At 36.6% G+C, this 25,652-nt stretch overlaps 1 protein-coding gene across 5 annotated transcripts in view; it reads right to left on the bottom strand.

Moving 5' to 3' along the window:
• LOC149530413 (exosome complex component RRP45A-like) overlaps positions 1-25,652 on the bottom strand; it is a 68,851-nt gene that overhangs the window by 4,911 nt on the left and 38,288 nt on the right. For all 5 annotated transcript variants that reach the window (XM_089811659.1, XM_089811657.1, XM_089811655.1 and 2 more), the window contains exons 7-8: positions 17,916-18,211; positions 17,657-17,718 (exon numbers count right to left, since the gene is read on the bottom strand). In XM_089811659.1, coding sequence (XP_089667785.1) covers positions 17,657-17,718; positions 17,916-18,211 — 358 coding nt within the window. The remainder of the gene's footprint in view (positions 1-17,656; positions 17,719-17,915; positions 18,212-25,652) is intronic.

The raw sequence follows: 25,652 nt of genomic DNA, 5'->3' as shown, positions 1-25,652 counted from the left end.
AACTACTCAATGAGCTGTAGGCAAACCATAAGCAAGATCATACAATTCCCGTCATTAAGAATGAATACGCGATAACAAGATTATATGACTACCATCCTGAAGAATGAATGACCAATAACAACAATAGAGAGACCCAGACATAAACACACCCTTTGTTGTGTACCAAATACCAAACACTGGAATACAAATTTGTGTACATTAACCACCTGACGCTCGCACTCCAAACAGCATTACAATAGCCGGTGACATAAAGAAAAGAGGGAGATATAAACTTTGGACTGTCATGACAGTTACATCTGTCAACTAAGAAGACTCTTCATAATACTCCAGCGAACATTAATCATCCATCTCCAATAAAGGACAACTCACCTTTTTCTCAGGAAAACATAACACATGAATTTCCACCAATCACAAAAAAATCAGAGGAACAAGAATAACCATTGTTCTGATCAGTAACTCCTGAGTGCATGAAGATGATGAAAGATGTCTCGACGAGCCATTTCATATTCTCAGGTCTTTAATCACCGACACCAAGGACATGACCCTCCTCATAGATTAATGGTTCCTTCTTAAAACTGCAACAGCCATGTCAAAGCAAATTGGTGACTCTTAGATGATCAACGGTCACATAACAGCCATTTCATATTCTCAGGTCTTTAATCACCGACACCAAGGACATGACCCTCCTCATAGATTAATGGTTCCTTCTTAAAACTGCAACAGCCATGTCAAAGCAACTTGGTGACTCTTAGATGACCAACAGTCACGTAACAGTGAGAGTCTTTAATTACCAAATGCCGGATGAACTCTTCAATACCATCTGTCATATAAACATATGACCTTACGTATGCAGATGTTGAATACTCTTTATACTGATACAACCGTTGCAGGTAAGCAGATATATCCTGCAGCTACCATACTTTAACATGTTCTCTATTCTTCTTGATACTCTCTCTCTCTCTCTCTCTCTCTCTCTCTCTCTCTCTCTCTCTATATATATATATATTTTTTTTTTTTTTTTAAATTTTTTTTTCCCTCTTTGAAAGGACATACATTTTCAGGCTTGAAGAGATGTGTCTTCTTCTTGGCTAATGACTTTTCTTTATTGCCTTTCTTCTTAACTATTATTAAGGTAGTTCATTCCTTCACATCTCAGCATGCACTTTGGATAGACTTCTAATCACCTTCATCATGTAATAGATTTTTTTCTTTTGTTTATTATATCGGGATTTATCATACCATTCTTCATACAATAATTGTGACTTCTTTTTATTTCAAAATCACTGTTTATAATCAACGAAACAGTCTTTTTAATAATTCCGAGCGATGCAATTTTTTATAACCTCTTCTAAACATGTCTCTCATTAACATGTGCTTTTAATATAGACCAGAGACTATATCAGTTGTCTTTTAACATTCTGATCATGGTTATTGAAGCTGGCTTGATTAGGTACGAATCTTCAATATGAATCAAACATTCAATCTGCTGCATACCGTTGTCTTTACACCCACATCATATCATGAACGTTTGCTGAAGTCAAACTTATGAACATCCACTTCCTTTATGCATGGCTGGCAAAGTGTAATTGCTGCATCAAGTCTTCAATGTCGGCTATGTATGAAGTTGACCAAATAAAAGAGTCTTTGCTGTATGGTCCTGTAGTTACTGTCATATATCACATATCTTCTAAATTGTTGTTTATACCTTGATTGCCAAACACTGCTAATAAATTCTTTATTCTTATTCGCCATGTCACCAATGGCAAACCTTTTCAACACAAAGTATGTAATGTCCCAATCCTTAGTTTGATCAATGCTAATTGCCTTCAAGAGACGTTCTCTCCTTGGTAAGGATGTATCCTTGATATACTTGCTTACTCTCAATCGCGATTCATCTTCTCTGTTTGCTTTATAATTTGTAAATATTTATTTTATTATTAAATTCTATGTTAAGAAGGGAACTGTCCAACGTCGTTTTTACACAAGACAGCAGCTAGGAATTGAGATACGAATTCCCCTCTTGAAAAAACAATAGAATTATTCCCAAGGTTCCTTTAGGATGTCTGTCAACCACCTGGGTAGTTTGAAGGCTTATGTGAATAGTTCATGAGGAGGCTATTGCTGGTTCAAAGAAAACTGTAGGCTGCAAGCAATATCAGTAACATCATTTTTTTGTATTTTACGTTTTCTGATAAATATGCAAGTCTATCAATGCAAATTAATCTATCACTAATTAAAATTCATATTTTAACCAATCTTTCAAGATAATCACAAAAGAATAGGGTAACGAGAACTTAAGCAAAATGTTGAAATTGAAAACCTAACAGATATAAATTATCACTGTATTATCTTGCGAATTAAACCGCCAGGAAGATGCAAAATGTAAACCAGAAGAACTCACAATTCACACTTTGCAAATGCAATCACCAATGGAAAAGTATGCAGATGTAAGATATGTCAAAATTCATCAAAATCGTGAAGCCACTTTGAGTGTACGCACCCAAAAGACAAATTTATCTTATAGCACCAATGAAATCTTCCCAATAATACATCACAACAAGATAATCGCAACAATGATAAACTCCAGAATTTAATGATCGCAGAAATAAGTCATAACAAGCACAATTGGCTCTCTAAAACTCATAAATTAGCATCACCAATTCATTAATTTCCCATAGATAGCAGAACTCTCACACCATGAATGATGCAACAATTGCAATAGCTTTATTACAAACACATATCGACCTTAATTACATTGTTTTGTGATGCATATATAGTGCTTAACAAAAAACCAATAGCCAGGGTTTCAAATATGCATAAAACTGAAAATAAAATAAAAACTCTGATTTTTCTATCCAAATCTAACCCTAAACTAGTTGCTAACTGCTATTCACGGATTCTCATTCATTCATAACATGCATTTATGCAAAAATAATCAAAAATCCATCCAAATATGGAGCAAAACAAACAGCAGTTCCACCGTTCTTCATCTCTAGTTGATCTTGACTTTCGAAATGTCTACTTGAATCCTTCACATGGAATCCCTTTCATGTATGTAAGTGATTGACAACTCCAAGCCATGCTAAAACAACCCCAAAGCCGCATGCAACTTGGCCAAAACTAGATTACACGTGCAAAAATGTGAAATCCCACAACTGCCTGGAAAATTTGGACCCGACTCCAACTCTGAAAAAATGAAGTCCAGAAATGGCCAAGTCTGGACCTGGATTTTCGGATTCCAGCCATCATGAAAATTTTCAGACTTTTGGAGTCTGAAACTCCTGAAAAACTGAATCCCAAAAAATTTTTAAAGTCTGGAAAACTGAATTTTGCATTTGAATCTCTTATGGACCTAATCATCTGGTAAGATTCTTGGATTTTGTGTAGGGAATCTATCTAAGTTTCTTTGACTTCCTCGTAATCATGCATCGACGCGGATTTCAAACTCCTTTGTTGTGCCTTCATGAATTTCTTTATTCGAAGAGCGAACTTGTCCAAAATCTTCGACTCCTATCGTTATATATTGAATATCTTCTTTGTATTTGACCAATTGTTGGAGGCCATCCTCAATGTTCTCTGCCTCAATGGTGCCTTTAAATTGTTGGAGAATGTTGCCCACAAGATGGAGATCAAGTCCATCAAATAATTTATCTCCTTATCCAAACAATAAAATTGCACTCAATTTCCTCAAACATGGATCCATGATCATTTACACCAGTATAAATGGTGCTTAACCAATTATCAAACTTATCTAGCTCCTCACCCTGGTAGAGCTTCAGCAAAATTTGGAAGCTTTTCTTCCTTATCTTCTTCACATGTAGCCTTACAACATTCCATATTTCCCTCATGTCAAATACTCCACGGACACCATCTATCATACTCCCCAGTCGAGCTCTGCAATTGAGAATTGTCATAAAATGCCGCAATACAACCTCCAAGCTCTCTGCATTGTTTGTCTCAAAATTGGATTTCCACTCCATACAGGCCTTAATGAATGAAATGGAAAAAGAATTGTTTGGAGTTTCTCGTTTTCAAGTGGAGCCTGTAATTTGGCCTCTAGATTATTCGGGACAATTGGACCGACAACCTTTGAAATGAATTCCTTTAAAACTTGATTCTATTTCTTCACTCTTGGATTTGGGTTTCATCCTTTACTATGTATTTGAACAATTATTTTAAACCCAGTGCAGCTAATGCCTTCCCATCTTTTCTTGTGGGTTCACCTAAATCAACCTCCTCCATGACATAATAGTCAGGTGTGACATCTACAATGTTTTCTTATGGAGGTGGTCTAACTACCTATGCTTTCCATTAGTCAGTGTCGTCCTATGTGACATATGACATTCTTTGTGCTTCCGAGCTAGATTAACCTTTGTGCCAAGAATGTCCAAGCACCAACATATCCACATCTTCATCTTTTGTGTAAGTTCTCTTCATTGGTTGAACCGCTTAGCCAACCAAATTGGTTTTGAAGATGTGGTTAGAGGCTCATATGAAATGATAAGATCCCTGCCAACAGACAGAACCTCTAGTTGCACACTTTCTTTTGTTTGTTGCATCTCCGGTTTGGGAGTCTTTTCATTCTGTGGTGGCGGTGAAGGAATATTCAATTGTGGTAGCACCACTGTTGCAACTTGATCCTGCTGATCAGTGGGATTCATCATTTATGTATCTTGTACCTTCTTTGTCGAATGTGTATGTATCATTACCTCAGCCCATAATCTAGATGTTGGCTTAGTCCTTTTTCTATTGGGGATCGTCCTTTCAAGTGACTATGATTGGGATACCGAGGTTGGTGGAAAAATAGATACTTGAGACTACTCCTCTTGTACAGGTATTGTAGCATCGCCCTTAGGCTCCTCAATAAGCTTATCTATTCCAATCTCTCCTTCCCCCAATGGCTCACCTTGCTCCTGAGCTCTCTCGCCAATTTCATCCTAAATCAGCTCTTGGGTTGTTGTAGCTTCATCCTCGGAGGGATGAATTGGGACTTATACCTCTTCAGTGGCCTTGGGTGCCTCATCCCCACCTACTCCATCCTTGTGTTGCTCATTTGTTGTAGTCTGGAGAGGAGGAACCTCAGCTTGCACCTACTCTTGAATTGTCTCATGTGGCTATAGAAACTTGTGTTGCTAGAGGAACAAAATTTGTGCTCACGAAGTCACTAGGTCAATCTTGATATCTAGGGATTGACTCAAAGTCAAATATGTCAAATTCGTCTGAACCCAACTCAACATTGATCTCCTTCACACCTTTGGTACTCTCATCAATACTAATGGCCTATGTGGGTCCTTGAGAAGGAGAAGCCTTAGCCAGTTTAGCTTTCTTTGTGGTCTCTGCATGTGAAAACTGTCTTGTCCTCTAGATAAATGGAATGTGTTCTTCTTCTTCCTCTACCTTTTGATCCTCTAGTAATGGCTACAATTGCAAAACACTAATGATCTCTTCCTTTTGTAAACCTTTCCCTTCACTATGGGCTCAGGTTCTTTCTTTTAGTGGAAGCAGATGTGTAAGTCCTATTAATTCAAACAAAGGTAGATGCATTGGCAACAACAGCTTCCTCTCTCACTTGGACAAGGACATTATCTTTCTTTACTTTCTCCTTCTCAACCCTGGGCCTCTCTTGAGGACCATATACTACCAACCTAGTATATCTATATATTGTTTTAAGGCTGAGAGGTGCAGTTGGCTTAAATGTAGGATTGTTAACCTTCTTTCCTTTACCCTTCTCCACCTTGGAATGCAAGTCCAATTGTGGCTCCATCGGGGCGAGATCCAAAGTGAAAGGCTTGGCAATCCATCTCAAAGTCAAATCAACAATATGTCTTGCCCGGTGCATGATATCATCATTCTCATCACGGGCAACCTTTGCATTTAGAATAGGATGGTGAATACCTTATCCTAGTTGCAAATCTGATCAAGGATCCTATAAGAATCCTTATCCCACACCATATAAGGAATATTTACCTTAAGGACATCCTGGGCCTAAAGACCAAAACTAGCCTATTGTGATCTTTGATTCTAACTTCATAGTCATGCACACAATTAGTCCAATGGTCTTCTAGATGTAGCTTCTTTTGGCAACGTGGTTGTAAGTTCCAATGGGTTCATACATCACCCTGATAAGCTTGAACTCCTCCAAAGGAAACTCATCCCACTCTATCTTTATAGATTTGCAAACTTTGATATCTTACACTAAATGAGCTCCAATGAAGAAGGGGAATTCTTAATAGTGTTTCTTCTTATGCTTGATGTTCTCATACATGTTGCTAAGTTGCCTAGCCATCTCTATAAGTACCAACCTATCAAAGGGATACCATGGAAGCTTCTTTTGGTGGAAGCTTCTTGTGGTTCAAAGTATATCTAGCAATTCAAATGTATGTGAATGTTTTGAATAGAATAGAATATGCACCTATGGCGCATATCTTGGCAACAGCATCCTCTGACAATCTCTTAGCAAAATCAACCTCAATGGATCTGATGACTGTAAAGATGAAGGCATCGTTGACAATTTTGAATTCTAGACTTTCATCTTGCAACTTCTCTTTCTTCACAATTTGTAAATACACTATGTGAGGTCATGAATTTGGATCATGGAAAGATCTCCTCTTAGTCAACTCAAGATACTCCGCTCTAGCTACAAGCAGATATACAATGTATGAAGTCATATAAAGTTTAAGATTGTCTTTAACTTGTCTGAGGGGATCATGGAGGTTGTCACGGATTAATAGCCCAATAAATCTTGACCCTCCTGCTCTTAGTTCTCAAAATCATGTGTAATCCAAGGCTCAAGATTCAGTGCGAATAGGAGACCATATGCTCAACTCAGGAGTACAACTACATGTCCCATGTCTTCAACCAAATAACCTCTCCTCATATCAATTCTCTCTAATCAGTCGCACTTGACCAGATTGATCAAGTACTTCTCAATAATTAGTTTGTTTGCATAGGCTAGGTTGTTCTCGAACAATCTTGTTCCTCTCTCAACAAAGGTACGGCAGAAGGCATCCATCTTGGGAATGTGTATGACCTCCTCAATAATGTGAGGTCTAAGGTTGAGGACAATGTCACCAACCTTATTCTTCACGACGACCTTTTCTAATGAGGTCAAGAGATTGCACTAACATAGGGTGAGCACTAGCATTCACTAAAACAAAAAGCACCAAGGCAATACAAAGCTCAGATCTGTTATCTAACTGAGCACATTGTCGCAAGAAGGCATCCCATTCCATATGACCAATATCAGTGTCTCGAATTTCCAAGTGTCGACGTCCCATCCTAGATGCAAGCTTTTTGCCCATGTACTTGTGTTTTACTAGCTGTAATGTAGACATTTTGATGACTCCTACACAAAACACGGTTGTCAACAACGTTTTATTGAAAGCGAGAACAATTATTCTATTAAACAACATTAATTTATTTAAGATAGACTCAAAAAACCCTAAAACACTAAAAGCATACTGACAGAACTGACAAATCCAAAAAAATCAAAGGGCAACAGGGTTTCAGATCATCAGAGGTAAGGAGTGTGAAATAAACTCTCGAGTGCAAAAGGGTCAAAAATGCGAAATGAAGCAGTTTACAAGCCTTGAAGACTACAATGGTTAGAGTTTTGATGTTATCAGGATCGCAATGCACTACTGGAGTTTTGAAACTCCTCCACGCCAAAATGCCATGACATGTTTTCAAGGCCAAAAGTACACCTTCGAAAAGCTTCGAGAGATGGACACAAAAACACTCTCATTTGCAGCTAAAGGATACTTCGAAGAATGCATGGTCTTTTAGAGTTTCGAAGATCCCAAACTCTGAAAGGGCCAAAAAATTCTAACAAAAAACATGAAACCGCGGACATTGTTGATGAAGAAACCCTGGGCAATGGAAAAATGCAAAAAAAAGGGTAAAAAGGAAGAATATCAACAAAAACCCTACCTCAAAAGCTATAAAGGAGGCAAAGAGAATCTGCGAGAAGATGACCCTTGGTGCAGGAGCACCTAGGGTTTTAGGCTAAACCCTAAATTGTTTTGGCTTGTAGTTACCTTAGCCAAGTCAACAATGAGTAAGGACAAGAAAAGAGTCCAAGTGTGTGTTAGAGTCACTAGAAGATCAAGCAATGTGTGGGCAAAAGTTTGCCAAGGTATGCCAAAGAGTTGCCTATAAGTTGTCAAGATAGTGCAACTTTGGTAAAAAGTCAAACAAAGTCAAACTATCCTCTAAATTGGATGGATTTGAGTGGAAAGGTATTGAATGAGTCTAAATATGCTTATGAAGTCATTTTACACTCATTGGAAGGCTTCATGAGTGTTAGAAAAGTCAAAATGCAAAGATTGCAAAAGTTGTCAATGACAACATTGCAACTTTGCAATGTTGTCATGACAACATTAGCAAGATTATGCAATGAAGGTGAGAGCAGTTATGGGTTGGTTTGGACAATTGAGGTACGAGCCATGGAATTATTTAAGACCATCTAAGGTTTGAGATCAAGGTTGGAAGTTTGTAAATGTCGAGTCATAAAACCTATCAGTTTTCCTCCATATCCAGTCACAATCACTTTGCAACTCGAGCATCCACATGATAATGGATTGACTTGAGATTTTTATTTTCATGGTTGGATAGGGCTTTAATTCTACTTTCTTGGCGTGCATTTGTAGGTTTAGATTTTCGGTTTTGGTAGGTAATATAAAATTCCTTCCTTTGTGACTTTACTGGTCCATACAAAGTAGGACTTAAAATGGCTCCAACATGAATTCCAATGGTGGGAACTGTATGGCCTTCTGGAATATGCTAAGGCATTGTATATACTTTGTACAAATGGTGCTTGGAGTCAAGATTTGTAGGTTTACTATTTTTGCTATCAAGCCCTAGGCGAGACAGTGTACCCGACTAGGAGTCTTGATGATGGCAGATCAAGAATGGAGGGGTCAATGGATTAATCTGTGTGATCCAAGACTGTGGAGGTGTAGAGTGGTGTCTAGAGAACTAGTGTGCAAAGTTGGGAGGCAAGTTGAGTCCACTGAAGTGGAGTTTGAATACACTGCAACAATAACAAGCTTGAAACCCTTATTTTTAGGCCTAATTCTAGGAAGGCATTGTACAAACAAGTTGAGAACTTGAAACCTTATAAATCTTTGAGACCTCTGAAAAGGGTATTGGGAATGCTAGTTCGTTTTGGCTCTTGTTTAGAAAGTTTCAGAATTATTGTCCAAAATCCCAATTTGTAGGCCTAATTGGGCCTAAAAGGCTACTAGCCCTATTTCCAAGGGTTAGAAGAAATCGATTGCAAAACTATGGAAGATGTGAACAAGGTGACACCAAATTTAGTTGAAACAAGTAGATTGGAAGCCCCTCCATCCATATTGAAGTTGTACACGGCCATGGTGAACTAGGAGTGGACTTAGAGCATTGAGTCCAAAAGGAGAGAAGGGTGGGTAGAGGAGAGTGATAACTTGGTAGAGAGATCTTTGGAGAAAGGGGAATTGGAGAAAAAGTTCCACTAGAGTAGTGTCATAGAAAGAACCCTAGAAAGGTCAGGAGAAGGGCCTTGTAGTTGTCCACAAGAAGGTAGGGCTCAAGTAGGAAGATCTCCCTATCAATCCTAAGCACGAATGCACAAATTTCAAACAAGATTCAAACAGCAAGAGATATGAAATGATTCACAAGTTGCTGGTCGCACTAATAATTGAACTAGGAAAACCAACTCGCAAAATAAACAAAAATGAATCCTAATGACCCCTTTTATCGTCTTGTGGGCTAATGACTTCAGCCCATGTCCGCCAATTCAATGGACTCTCGAAGTCTAAAAGACCAATGAGGTGAAACATAGCGAGGGGAACTTCGGACTATCAGACACCTTGGGGTTTCGGAGGTCACGAGACCTCCACAATACTGATGGTCCAAAGTCGGCCAAGGGGTGCAAAAAATGAAGGAAAAAGAACCCTCACCCTTTTCATAGTATTAGAGGTCACATGACCTCTCAAATGTCAAAATTGCAAAGGGGGCCAAAGAAACAAAACAAAGGAAAACAAACCCTCAAACCGCTTAGGGTTTCAGAGATACAAGAAACTTTGAAACTCCAAAAGTCTGAAAATCAAAAAGAAACAAAGGGAAAAGGTCAAACAAGAAAACACACCTCACCATAAAGACCAAAAGACTCAGGAAGACTATTAGGAACCACTTAAGAAGATACCCAACTATCGAGAACATAGAAGGTGAACACAATCTAACATATCAAGTAACCAACAAGTGAGACCTCAAAGACTCTAGACTTGAGTAAAACCAAGAGGCTCAAAAGAATAAAAAGGGGTTCCCCATATTGGGCAAGTGCTTGAAATGGGGCATGTTGTAGAACCACAACAAATAGCCTTGAAAATGAAAAAAATAACCAAGGCATTTATTTATTAGCAACTTGTCTTGCAATAAACCAAACACAAGCACCATTCATGGAAATAGCCCATTATCAATTCTGAGATTTGAAACCTCGGTTGTCACATCTAGTGTGTACATGTGTTTATTCGTTCCTTTGACACTTAGACAAAGATTATCCAGATGAGCAACAACTGGAACTGAAGCTTAATCCCATTAAATTAAGGTCTCGTCCATTTGGATCAGGCCCACGCCTTTTGCATAGGGTTAATTATATTGGTATTTAAATGATTTCTATGGGCCCAAGGCCTCCAACTTGAATAATGAGGGCTTACTATTTAGAGCTTTGAACCATGTAGACGGAATTTTGGGCTCATCTTGCTAGGACCACACCCATGTCGCATCCCCCTATTTCTTTGTTTAACCTTTGTTAAACTTCTAACTTTGATACTCATATTGGTCTGACTATGCAAACCGCACATTCCTCTTCTCTCATAGAATACTATTCTAAGAGGCTATTAATACATTACTCTTGGTTAAAGCATGATCAACGATCCTTGGCAAATGACCTTTTGTTAGCACTAACATTAACTATTTAGTTATGTTGGTTAAAAATTAATCATTTCCTTTGAGCGTCGATTTTTAGCAGGTATTGTGGGCCGACCTAGAGAGGATCATGTCCCTTTAGGGGACATGCCCTTTGGTTATGGTATATGAGGTAGGTGTAGCTGTAGTTATAGGACACACCATTGAACACCAAGTCTGCTCTTTTAAGCAACTCTGCCACAAACGAATACTTGCTGTGATAAACATAATATCAAAAGGATAATTAATATTATCATTTCATTTCAAAGTCAGATACATAAGAAGATCAGAACGGCAAGAACATAAAGGTATTATCTCAGATCTCGAATTAAGAATTTGTACAAACTTTACATGGTATCAGAGCTCTAGTAGTCGAACCTAGGCTCTACAAATCAAATAATCAGACTTGATATATATCTAGCATCATTCTCCTATCTTCAAATGGTATACAAAATCACACCCGAGGATAGGTTTGATGGGAAAGAACATTTTGATGCTTGGATATTCAAAATCATGATGATTCTTGAAGAAAATGATGTAAAACAATTTGTTGATTCAACATCTAGACAACCTACTGTTGAACCTCACAAAACTATTTGGAGTAAAGGAAACAAGAAAACCATTCAGATCATATTAGATGGAATGAAAAATGATATAGTACCCATGCTAACGAAACATCAAACAGCATTTGATATGATGAATGCATATGAGGTTAACAATGCAACTAGAGTTCTCGCACTAAAAAGGCAACTAAATCATATACAAATAAAGAAGGGAGATCGATGAATTCTTACTTCCTAAGGGTTGCTAGTCTAAGAGATGAACTTGCTAGTATAGGAACCATCATTAATGACATGGAACACACACTAATGGCTATAGATGGATTCCCAGATTCATGGGAAACATTCACACAAGGAGTAAGTGTCAGAGATAATCTTCCTGACTCCAATAGACTTAAGGGAGATTGTCTTCAAGAAGAATCCAGAAAACTTAAGAAAGGGGGAAAATTGAAAATTGAAGATGAAGAACTTCATGTTCTTAATACAAATTCCTATAAAGGCAAGAAGAAGCACTTCAAGACGAAAAAGGGTAATCAAAAGAATGACAAACCTAAGAAAGAGCTGTCCAAAATAAAATGCTTCAGATGCCAAAAGTTTGGACACTACAGATCTAATTGCCCTGAGAATTCCAAACAGCAAGTGAACTATACAAACATTACTTGGGAAGAAGATAACTATGATCCTGAGAATCGTGTATTATATTCGGCACTATCAAATGAAGTCTCAAATAAGGCATGGGTGATTGATAGTGGATCATCTCAACATATTACAGGATACAAAGAAGCACTAGACTCTATATCAGAAAAGGTCAATGGCGAAGTCACCATCAGTGATAATTCAGCACATTTTGTTAAAGGAATTGGAAATTGCACCTTGAAACTAAAGTCAAGTAATTCTCTTCTTCTCAAAGGAGTACTCTATGTACCAGGAATAAAAAGGAATCTAATCTCAGTTACATCATTTGAAGATGATGGACATAATGTTGCATTCATGGACGGTAAAGTAATAACCTAGACTAAAAACTCCTCATTTAAGAAAGTAAAATTGATTGGTCAAAGAAAAGGGTACTTGTATGAATTAAATTCAAAACCTAGTCGACCTATTCAAGCCTTAATTCATGAAGTTGTTGACATAAACAAATATGGCACAGAAGGTTAGGACATCTAAATTTCAAAACTTTATCAACCATGGAGAAGATGGTTGTTGGTTTACCTAAACTGAATAAAGATCACTCAAGCATATGCAAAGGATGCGCTTTGGGTAAGAACACCAAAAGTCCATTTCATGATAGCACTAGGAAAACTAACAATGTTTTGGAATTAATCCAATCAGATTTATGTGGACCTATGTCTATTCCTTCTCTTGGAAGATTCTGGTACTATATACTTTTTATAGATGACTCCTCCAGAAAAACTTAGATTTACTTCTTAAAATGCATAGAATCAAAAGAAATTCTGAAGAGATTTAAAGAATTTCAAACCTTAAATGAAAATTTATCAAGACATAAAATTAAAACTCTTAGGACTAATAATGGAGGGGAATATACCTTTGATTTGTTTAAAGAGTTTTGTAAAGAAACATGAATTAAGAGGGAGTATACCGTTCCTTATAACCCACAACAAAACGAGGTACCAGAAAGGAAGAACAAAACAATTATAGAAGCTTCAAGAACTATGATATTTGATCAAAATCTAGAATATTATCTTTAGGCAGAAGCCTCTACTACTGTTGTCTATATTCAAAACAGAAGTCCTCACTCCTACCTTAGAGATAAAACTCCTAAAGAAGTCTTTACTAAAGTTAAACCCAATATAAGTCATCTTAGGATTTTCGGGTGCCCAATATATATACATGTTCCAAAAGAAAAGAGAACTAAGTTAGAACCCTCCGGGAGGAAAGACATTTTTGTAGGGTATAGTGAAACATCTAAAGCATATAGGATTTTCATACCTAGTCAAAAAAATATTGAACTTAGTAGAGATGTAATTTTTGAAAAGATTTAGCATTCAAAAGAGCCCTAAGTTCTGAAAAACCCTCTCCCTTACCTAGTTCTGAAGGAAATACTCAATCTAAGTCTCAAAGGGAGAACATTGAAGAGATTGAAGATGAAATTCAAAATCTCAATCTTGAAGAAACTCAAAATTCTAAGAAAAGACCACTTTAGGCCATTAAGACAGTGGGAGAAGCACAAAATTCGCTACACCATCCAGAACAGTCAGAGAAAGAAAAAGGCCCAAAAGATATTTCAGTTATGCAGCAAACATGAATGATTTGTCTAAATCAGAACCAACCAATGTTTCAGATGTTATTAAACATACAGCTTGGAAGGGTGCCATGACGGAAGAATACCAATCCATTATGAAGAATGATGTTTGAGACATTGTTTCAAAACCTGAAGGGAAATTTGTTGTTTCTTCCAAGTGGATATTTAAAATAAAGCATGCTATTGATGGTAGTATTGAAAAATATAAAGCCAGATTTGTAGCCAGGGGATTCTCTCAGAAAAAAGGGATTGATTATGACGAAACCCTTGCTCTTGTTGCCAAATACACCTCTGTAAGAGCAGTCCTAGCTATTGCAGCATCGAAGGGATGGAAAGTACATCAAATGGATGTAAACAGAACACTTCTGAATGGAAAGATTACTGAAGAGGCATATTTGGAGCAACCTGAAAGATTTGAAACTCATGATCCTAAAGTTTTTGTTTGCAGGCTCAAGAAAGCTCTCTATGGGCTTAAACAGGCTCCAAGGGCTTGGTATGAAAGAATTGATAAGTATCTCACCAGCTTAGGATTCTCGAAAAATGAAGCTAATCCAAATCTATATTATAAAAGGGATAAAGATGATATGGTAATTTTGATATTGTATGTTGATGATTTACTAATATCAGGTGATGATCATCTCATAGATCAATGCAAAAAAGATCTAATCAGAGAATTCGAGATGAAAGATTTGGGACTCCTTCATTACTTCCTAGGATTGGAAGTACGGCAAAATTTGATAGCGTTATACTTAATCAAGGGAAGTATACATTAGATATTTTGAAGAGATTTGGAATGTGGAACTAAAAGTCTCTGTCTTCTCCAATGGAGACTAATCTACATAAACTTAAAGAAGTAGCAGCAAAATCACCTTCCATAGATTCTACTCTCTACAGACAGAGGATTGGGTCTCTTATATACTTGGTAAATACAAGACCTGATATTTGCTATGTTGTTAATGCCTTAAGTCAGTTTATGTGTGAGCCAAGGAGATTCACCTAGTTGTAGTCAAACACATTATCTGATACTTACAAGGCACTCTTAACCTTGGGCTCAAATATGAGAAAGTTGACTTAGATTTATATGGATTCGCAGACTCAGAGTGGGGTGGAAGTGTTAAGGATAGAAAAAGTACTTCAGGATGTTGATTTAGTTTAGGATCAGCAATGATATCATGGATATGCAAAAAGCAGTCTTTAGTAGCACAAAGTTCCACAAAAGCCGAATACATTGCAGCAGCAATGGCCTCTCGAGAAGCAGTTTGGCTTAGAAAGTTACTTGTGGGATTATTTGGTCAAGCCATGAATCCTATGATTATTCATTGTGATAATTAGAGTTCCATCAAGCTTTCTATAAATCCAATTTTCCATGACAGGTCCAAGCATATTGAAAGTCCTTACCATTATGTTAGAGATATGGTTGTCAGGAATACTGTAAAATTAGAATACATTTGTACTGCAGATCAGACAGCAAATATTCTCACCAAACCTCTCTCGAGTGAAGATAGATCACTTCAGGAAAAGACTTGGTATAGTTGAATTGTAATTCATTTGTATTCTTTAAAATATTAATAAAATAATTTTATTGTCAGGCTATTGACTATTACGGGCTCCAGCATTTGTATTCATTATTTTAGAGGTGACGATCTCTAAGATAATGAATACTTGTATAAAAGACATTATGAGAGGTGACGATCTCTTAGATAATGTGTTGAACAGTAGAGAACTAATGTTAGATCTAGATAAGTTCAAGATCATTTGCGACATAGACATTTCTATGCCCATGAATCACAACTTTGAAAAAGGAAGAATTTATTCTTCAGACTTAATTCTATATTCTGGTAGATCTTAACTCAAAATCATGTTGTGACATAGGATTGCCAATACCTGTGAGTCACAACTTGGATAAATTGAGAATTTAATCATTCTTTGGATTTTATCCTGTGTGTTGCATTCCATGCAATACTCTATCGTCACTAGGATAAGTGATAAGTCATATCACAAGATGGTTAAATGATGTAGTATCATGTGTTCCATGATACCACTTGCTCAAAAGATTCAGATAGATATAGAGTATCAGTCTATGCTTATTCATCATAATTGATGATGCTAGATATGTTATCTCTTAGTATGATTATCAAGTTAGGGAGTGTTAAACTTCTAACTTTGATACTCATACTGGTCTGACTGTGCAGACCGCACATTCCTCTTCTCTCATAGAAATTTAGAATAACATTCTAAGAGGCTATTAATACATTACTCTTGGTTAAGGCATGATCGGCAATCCTTGGCAAATGACCTCTTGTTAGCACTAACAATAACTATTTAGTTATGTTGGTTAAACATTTATCATTTCCTTTGAGCGCCGATTTTTAGTAGGTATTGTGGGCCGACCTAGAGAGGGTCATGTCCCTTTAGGGGACATGCCCAATGGTTATGGTATATGAGGTGGGTGTAGTTGTAGTTATAGGACACACAATTGAACACCAAGTCTGCTCCTTTAAGCAACTCTGCCACAAATGAATACTTGCTGTGATAAACATAATTTTTGAAAGGATAATTAATATGATCTTTTCATTTCAAAGTCAGATACATAAGAAGATCAGAACAGCAAGAATATAAAGGTATTATCTCAGATCTGAAATTAAGAATTTGCAGAAACTTTACAACCTTGAGATCGGGAAAGAAGAAGTCTCATCTCCAATTCACAGGAACGAAGAGGAGCCTCATCTCCAACTCATGGGAACGAAGCAGTCTCATCTCCAATTCCTACTTAAGCCAATTTTACCTTTCCTTGCTCAAATTTTATCTTTATCTCCCACTTTCAGACTTGGCCATACTCTGCAAACTTTTCCCCATTTTGACACCTGGCCAATTTTTCTCAATCTTTCCCAAATTTTGACACTTAGTCACATATTGCCAGTTTTGGTCAACTTTCTTGTTTGACACTCTGAGGAAGCTTCCTACATCTTTGATTGTTTCCGAACCCTCTCTACTACCTAGACCTAGCAGCAAAAGAGGGTGTCCCTATCTGAGCGAAAAAAAAATTAGTAAACTACCAAACCTGAACCCTAATCAGCAATTGGATCTAAACTATATTTGAGGAACAAAATAGGGTGGGTCCCCTTGGTAAAACGCTACCTCACAATTAAACATGATAGTTGTGTTGATAAAGCAACGGTGTTAGCTAATGAGGATCATGATGTAAAGATATTTAAAGGAGGCCAATGAAATCATGTTACACAATACATATTAGTAACATTACTAAGGATGGTGATCAGAAAATTAACAATGCTCTGAAACCGTTAGTCCATTATCTTGATCAACTGAAGAAGTGAATACTGTAATTGTTTCCATTACCAACAAAGAAGAATAGACATCACTAGGCATTTGACTGACACCATAAACATATTGCACAATGTATTTGAAGAACAAATGAGAGCAATCCATGTTCAACATATCATTAATCCAAAGTGTCCCTAATGAGATATCTAGACTTCAAATGTTGAAAAAACAATTACACACATTTGTATCAATAGACATTGTCTAGGAATCTTATTCTGTGAAAAGATCAATGCACTAATTCAATTAAAGCTACATCTGTTAATTAGTCATTTGTAGAGTTCGATATTGTCAAATAAGGCTTCCTTGGTTAGAATTCAACTATCTTGAAGCTCACGCAGGAGGTGTTTCTCTCAAGTGTCTCGTAGTGATACAATTAAGATCAAGACGTTAAAGCCCACAAAAACTAAGCGTTCCAACCAAAGCTATTTTGATGCTTGTTCGTAAATAATATAACCATCAATGTGTAACAATATTCAACATCACAAAATATTCAGCCAATATTTCTAAACATTATATTAATCATTGTAAACTTAGAAAAAACACACACCAAGAGAAGATTGCAGAAGCTCCATCGAAAGAGGTGCTGAAATTCCCTTTGAATAAGGATCCCTGAAACAGAACAAAGTTCAAAAAAACCGATTCTTATGGGTTAACATTTAGTTGAGAAAAGAGAGTAGTATCCTCAAATGAAGATCTAAAGTTATGAACTCCAAAAGAAGTTTCACATGAAACATGCAAATTTCCAAAAACGTAAACAATTATTATTATAAAAGCAATGTCAGCATAACCATGAAAAGATGACTTGCCATTTTGAAGGACCACCACTGAAAAGACCTGCTGTTTCTTTTTTGTCAACATTGTGAACTTCTACAGCTACATCACACTCAACTTCACCTTCTTCCACTTCCATATCAAGTTCATCCTTACCATTGTTCTCATTCAATAAGATTTTTTCAATTTCCATAGCATTGTCAACTTGTTTTTGAGTAGTGTTAAGAGTTGCTTCACTCATTTTAATTTCAGTCCCATTAGTTGCAGCAGTAACCTGTGGACGATGGCGTTTGATCTTCCTTTGGGCTCTCTCCACTGAATGTGCTTCAACCTGCATTAAGAAATTACATTTATGTTCCTCAGAATTGCATCTAATGTCAAAGATAACAACTATATAATCATTCTTCTCGAGTCATGAATATAATAAGTATTATATTCTCAGAGGTTTAGCTATAAGCTATGTTGCATGGGTACTTGTACTCATACCTCTGGGGTGTGTACCAGGTACTGGTACACATACCCAAGTACCGGGTACTCAGTGGAGAGCATCATAGCTAAGGACCTTCATTAATATTTCTGATATTAGTTTCAGTTTTTTCTTTACATATTAGCTTCTTGTTTATCAAGCTTATTTCAATATGTAATACTAATCAATAATCAGTTTCAAATTTTGATACCATGATTCTATGTTATCTCAATTTGTGTACTTAATCGTCAACTTAATGTTTGACACTTAACTCTGTCACTGTTCTTGTTTAGAAAACTAAATGTCGTTAAATTTTCAGATTTTCTATAAAATATTAAATATGTATTGAAAAATTAACATGCCCAAGATACCCCCGTCTCCTGCTTTGGAAAAATAACCATACCCATACCCATCTCCACAATACCCAAATACCCCCATCCCCATGCAATCTTGGCTATAAATTATTTTTTTTTTAAATTAATTTACTACAAGGTGAAAAGAAAAGATGAACATAGGTAAGAGCCTATAGCACAACGGTAAATTGTGAGCCTCTCATATGGGAGGTCTTGGGTTCAAGTCTACTTGAGCTTAATAACATAATAATAATTAATCTAGGCTTCAGCCCATTGCCTATCAAAAAAAGAAACATGTAAATAAATTTTTGGATGGCATGTTTTCTTCAGAAGAATCATCAAGCACCAAAACTTGGATCTCTAAAATAAGGGTGAAGCAACTTTAAAAAAAGGCATGAAATGAATGCAAATGTGAACTGTGGACAAAAACTTGGCTTTAAATTTGACTATTTCTTAATAAAAGAAAATAAACCTTTGCGCTTTCAAAAATTAGAAAAAGCAAGGAATCCATAGCAAAGAAGTTGCACATATACAAGAGACAACATCACCTAAGTAGATATGGTGTTGAGGGCAATAGTCTGATGAATCATTTGTACCAGTGATCTCGCCGGTCCATAACCAGATATGCCCAGAATTTACTGTTAAGAATTAGTCCTCACATGGGTGTTTAGGCTAGCATTATTAGTATGTGTAATAAAATAGAGTTATGTAAGTTAATATTCAGTTGTTGAGAAACAACTTAACAATATATTATTGTACGCATGTAATTGTGCATGAGCATGATAATGTGAATGATTTGCTAACACAACTCACATAGAGATTTGGAAGAGAATGATCAATCCATCTAGATTTCATGTGAGAAGATGGAGTTGTTATTGGAGTACAAATCATCCTATACATTTATAACATCTTATGAATGAAGGGTGTGGAATAAAATAAAAGAATTATTGTGCGTAAAATTTTCTGTTGGCTCTGCAAAAATCCCCAATAATTCTAATCAGAAGTAATTACAAAATAATCCAGGATTTTCCAAAATAAGCATGGCAATTCTTTCCCTCATTTTTCTGAGTTTTAATCAAAAGAATAAGCAGTGTCAGATACAGAATTACCTCAGAATTATTTCTGGGTTTTATCAACCCCTAGCTGTCCAAAAATGCAAATGCTAATCTCCAAAAAAGACAAATCAAACAAATAATTTTGCTGCTCCTTTGCAGCCATCCCACAAATGCTCAGATATTGACAAAATGCAGCTGTAGATGACCACCAATCTGAAGCTTTTATGTTGTTATCTTCCTCTACTTTGGCCTTCAACTTGATAATTACTTGCAGCTCAGAATAAACTATGTGCTAGGGCTTCATAAACTGGAGTTATTCCACCAAAACACAACCTTCTAATTAGGGAGAGCCCATGTGCCTCCCTGAAACTAGGGATACTCAAGGGTTTGAGTTCCCAAGCCAAGTTGCAGCAGCAATAAACAGGAATCTCCATCACATAATGAGCTCTAAATGAGCCCTTAGGGTGCTTTATAGCACCTTATAATGTGAATCAGTCTCCACCCTTAAGATAATGACTCTTTGAAGTGAGAGGGGGAGGTCACCTTGCCTTTTTGTCGCATGTTTCTTTTAAGTCACTTATGTACATAAAAGAGGGGATAACTTGAGTCCCTTCGCTAGGCATCACTTAAGTTGCCCAAAAAGACATGCCTAACTTAAAATGACTTAGGCAGTTTGTTTAAAATTAAGTTTACAAGTTGCATCAAAAGATGGGCACTCAACTTAAAATTAGCATTTAGAACAAGCCAAGTACTTCATTTCTTACCCAATGGTGCTCTACATCCTCTTCCTTTTGGATAATCCAAGGAAAGGATAGCCATTTTCTGTTAGTTCTATTCCTTTGAGATGCAAACATTACAGAAATGCTCATCATCACTTTATCGTCAATTTATTTCTCCAGCAACTGATTGGTAGAGTTCTTGACAAATAAGGGAATTTTACATATCTAATATCTTAAGCAAAAGGTGGTTTTCTCCAGATTTAATTGCATATTTAGAATTTAAGAGAAAAAAATCAAGTATAGTTTTGGTTTTACACTACTTTGTTTTGTCTATCATTAAAAAGATTAAAAATACAATTAATGTCATGAATCCATCATGAACTGGGGCAGCCCAGAATTTCCTAATAGTCTTATTATATACCAAAAAATAATAATAAAGAAACAAATACACACACACACACACACACACACAGAAAATCAAAAAACTTGAATTCAATTTTTGTAATGTCGCCTTTTTGGGACATTAGAAATATTAAGGGCATATTAAATATAATATTAAAATTGACTTGGAGAGCGTGGTCTCAAAATATAAAAGGTCAATTTAATATTACAAATTGGGCAAAAAGGACAAAGAGAGATAAGACGAAAGGCCACGAAGGAAGTCGAAGAGTCACAGCTGTGAAGATAAAAGGAGATGAGACTCATTCATTTGGCATGCTTGATTTATTATTTCAGATTTCAGTTTCTCTCTTGCGAGAGTATTTGGAAAGCTTCAACTTTCAGCTAGTATGAGGACATAGCCCCCCCGTGCCGGCAGATAGTAGACACAAATCCATTGTCCTTGGAGACGTCAGATCAGGTGTCTCACGTGTGCGTACAAGTTCTTTTCTTAAGTTTTCCAATCTGACTGTAAAGTTGTGTTTAAGATTGGATTTCGAGCACTGGTTATTTTATTGCTGTTGTATAATGCAATAACATGCTTTTGAAGAATTTTATGAGTTTTACTGGTTTTATACTGTTGGTTGTAATGCATCTTCATATGCTTAAATCCTGAGGATTACTTTGAAAGATTGAGTTAATATCTATTGGTGTTTTCGACTGGTTTTTTATTGTGTCTGCATATGTTTAGTTCTGAATATATTTTAAAGGGAAAAACGAGTAAATATCTATTAGGGATATTTTAATTTTCCTCCTAGGCGACATCATCTGTGGTTCACTTGTTTTGGATTTTGCCATTGTCAGGTATTTATAAGAGCAGATTTTGATTTCAAATATTTTATGAAAGATTCTGATAGTGGGAATATTGCAGTTTCACAAGTCTCAAGAGATGAAAACCCACAAAGACCAGAGAGTAGGACAGCACCGCTACCTCTTTATTTATAGTTTCCTTGTCAGCAGACAGTGGGATTCCAGTTGACTCTTTGAACATTGCAGATAATTGGGCAACAGAGGATTGGGGAACTAGACGTGAACCTATACTGCACAGAGATACAAGCAAGAGTGAATCCTAACAAGTATGCATTCATCAACTGTCACTCCTGTACAGACAAGGAGGCAAGCATACTTTGCTATGTCTCTCCGATAGCAGAGAAAGGGTCACGGAGGCATAAAGCTCACAGGTCGAACCATATTCCTGACTGAATTTGTGAATCTAATCACTCGACCACTTTCAGATCGGGAGGTTTTTCCAGTAACAGGTACAATCGGAACTGAGATTTACTACTATGCAATGTACATTCAAATTTGCTGATTCATTGTAATTTAAGCTAGCTATGATTTGTCCATGCAATTTGTTTGTTTTGAGTAATGTTGATTGGTTAGTGTGGTATTGATTCACTTTGCTCAATTACTGTAAAGCATACATTTAGTTCTAGAGTTTTTGAGTTGATATATTACTTGGTGTGGTGTGGATATTTAGGTGGTATCAGAGCTTGTCATCCTACCAACCTGCGCATGAAAATTCATGGGTGTTAGTGACAGAGTTGATAAATCAGAAAAGGGAAAAGAGGAAAGAGGCTCCCACTGGTGACAGAAATGATAACTCTCAAGAATTCATCAGGGAAAGCAAGGAGTTTCAGACCAACATGAGATACATCATGGTTGAAATTGTCCAGCTTTTAGCAAGATTGATCCAGCAGCAGATTCAAAATGGTATTGAAGGGAGCAGCTCTAGTGGTGTTAGTGTCTCAGCTTATCCGAATCCAAAAACCTTTACAACCAAATTTCTGGAAAAGGAAGGGGCAACATTCATGGAAGAAGATGCTGCCCATCCGAGGAGATGAAATGACAAAACTTCATGATGAATACAATGCCTTAGGCAATGCCATATGAACAGGCATGTCCTTTACTGAACACTATGAGATGAAGACAAGGAATGGGCATGGGAGGAGAAGGTATGATGAGAAGCCCTGAAAGCTAAGTTGCCAGTTCGGGTTAGGCTTCAAGTTTGGGTTTGGGTTCAAAGAACCAATTCGGGGTATGGCAAATGGGGTTTGGGTTATATGTGTGTGTGTATATATATATATATGTATATGTATGTATGTATATATATGCAGCCTAGAAACATGAATTAAGATTAAAATGTCACAAAGCATTAGAATGTCATATAGTATCATAAAACCAATAAAAACACAATAAGTTTGTAATCATAGCATCTTATGAACATCAAAATATTAAAGTAAATAATATTGAGTTCAAGTATCATTGTTCAACTTTCAAAATTTGTAACTTAAAACTAAGTTTCAATAATCTAATAGATTATCTAAATCTTCTTCTTCTTCTTCATCAATGGTATTAGTTAATTCACAAACAGTGCCAATGCCAATGCCAATTTCCAAGTTCTCAAATGCTTATTATTTTTTCATTGGATAGAGAGCTTGTTTGCTTGTAATTAACATCCTACTTGAAAAATATTAAAAGCAGCTTGCAACTCCCTTCAACTACTGAAGATATTGTTTATTGTTTAAAATATGCATTATCACTATCAAGAGCTTGCAATGAATCGGACAGGAGTCATTATGCGAAATTGGATATAAATAATTCACAGGAAGAAATTTTAAGGGCTCATTCAATTTGATGTAGTACGTATTTAAACTTCAGCAATTTTGTTTTGTGATGTTAAAGTATCTTATTCAAATGTTGTAACTATTGTTTCCTGCACTAAATTATAGAATGTTTCTCAATGGAAATGTACCTAGTTTGCACTTGGTTTGCCTAGGTCTGCCCTGGTTCAAATTGGGTTTGATACGGACGAACCAACCAGCGTAAGAATGGACCCTGTTCAATCCCACAAGCAAACCATACCCCCCTAGACCCAGACCCAGTTCAAACTGAACTGAACCGGAAGCAAGCTCCCAGGCAGGCGAACCAGACTTCCTAACTTGAAAGGATTTCAACACCACTAGGGGAAGAGAACCATTCCTACATTTGATGGATCAGCTGGCTGTTCAGCGAGAATTTGTTGCAGAAATTGGACACATTCTTCAACTTGAATCTGAAGTTTAAACACGAGACCATAAAGTTTGTGACTTTGCATCTCGAGGGACTCACTCATGAATTATCATGTCATAATGACCCAAGGTCCTGACTCAATCAGTGCCTTAGAAGACTTTGGCCAGACATTCACAAAGAAGTTTGACAAGAGGGTTACAAAGATTCACTTTAGACACAGCTGAAGCAAGAGGGCATAGTAGAAGACTTAGTTGCAAAATTTCAGAGGCTTTTGGTGATGTTTCCAGACATGACAAAAAGGAGGTTCGTAGCCTTTTTTGTAGGCAGCCTATTCAATCCCCTCAAAGGATTGGTAAGAGTGCTTGATTTGTGTTCACCACAACTATCTATTACAAGAGCTCTAAACTTCGAAGATTTGGTACTTAAGGATAGGTTCTATTCCAAGACGACACCTCCAATTGTGCCGTAGATACCTCCTTAGAAGAGCATGCCACGCACAAGGCATTGCCCCCCAAGGAAAACCAAGTTGAGGTATCTAAGAATGAACTCTGGAGGAAAAAGCTATGTGTCACAAGCAAAGCCATAACAATCAAGCCATAGGTGTTTGGGGAAAAGACAAGTTTACTATATAGATGTGATCTTTGATGAGGATTCAGAACATGATGAACTCAATGAAATTAGGGTATATTAAACAATAGTTGATGAAATTCATGAAAGCATCCAATTTATTGAGTGGGCTCGAACTGTCATAAGGATGAAATAATGACAACAATAAGAATTGAGTATCTTAAAAAAGAAAGCCAAGGATATTAATTCCTTATATCTAGTTTAGATTGACAGACCCCAAATTCAAATCAGGCTGAAGACAGTTTGATTATCAGATAAAGGAAAGGATATCGAGAGGGATGGAATCAGGGATAAGGAGGCACAAGAAGGATCAAAGGAAGAGAAGCTATCGAATCACAAAGAGGAAGACATGATACACACAATTCCAATCACCAGTAAAGCACGGTCATACACTGGAGGAAAACATATGACAGAGCGATTACTAACCTGGAGATCAAACATGGGACGATACGTATCTGCACAATCAAAGGAGGAAGGATATCGTCTTAGTGAAGGCAGTAATCCATATATAAAGAAGCATAGAAAAATATGATAGAAGAGAGAAGATAATATTATAGTTTGCAAGTGCATATATGGAGCTCTTCGCCAATAGTCCATCAAAATTCAATGTTAGTAATATTGTCATCATTTATCCATAAGGAATGAGACCAAAAGGAGTCTATAGATAAACTCAACATCAAAGGAGAGCCATTATCAAATCTATGTTGGCAGATTGATAGATGCATGTATTTTTGTGATGCGATGTCTATTTGAATCCATTTGGTGGAGGTTATCAATTACATGGTATAAACGGATAATATTAAATGATAGAGGAATGGCATTAAAAGGATAATAATAAAAAAATCAATACTGAATTGGGAAATTGATGGCCCTCACATCCACAATCACTTCATATTGGAATTATTTGGGTTTAGACTGAAACAATGAATCTAATTTATCTATTCACTCAGTAACAAGAATCTCATGAATCAATTGGAATCGGACGCAATGACTCTGCAATTGTTGATAATGATGAGGGAATCATTTAAATGGACATTTCTTATACCAAAGACATTCATCAAGGATAGAGGAATATTTTTATTTGCATCAGTTATTAGTAAAC

Source organism: Cupressus sempervirens, chromosome 11 (genome assembly GCF_028749045.1).
Source record: "Cupressus sempervirens isolate cs-2001-9-10 chromosome 11, ASM2874904v1, whole genome shotgun sequence".
NCBI classification, from domain to species: Eukaryota; Viridiplantae; Streptophyta; class Pinopsida; order Cupressales; family Cupressaceae; genus Cupressus; species Cupressus sempervirens.
Note: the sequence above shows the minus strand (reverse complement) of the source record. Positions and strands in the feature narration are given on the sequence as shown.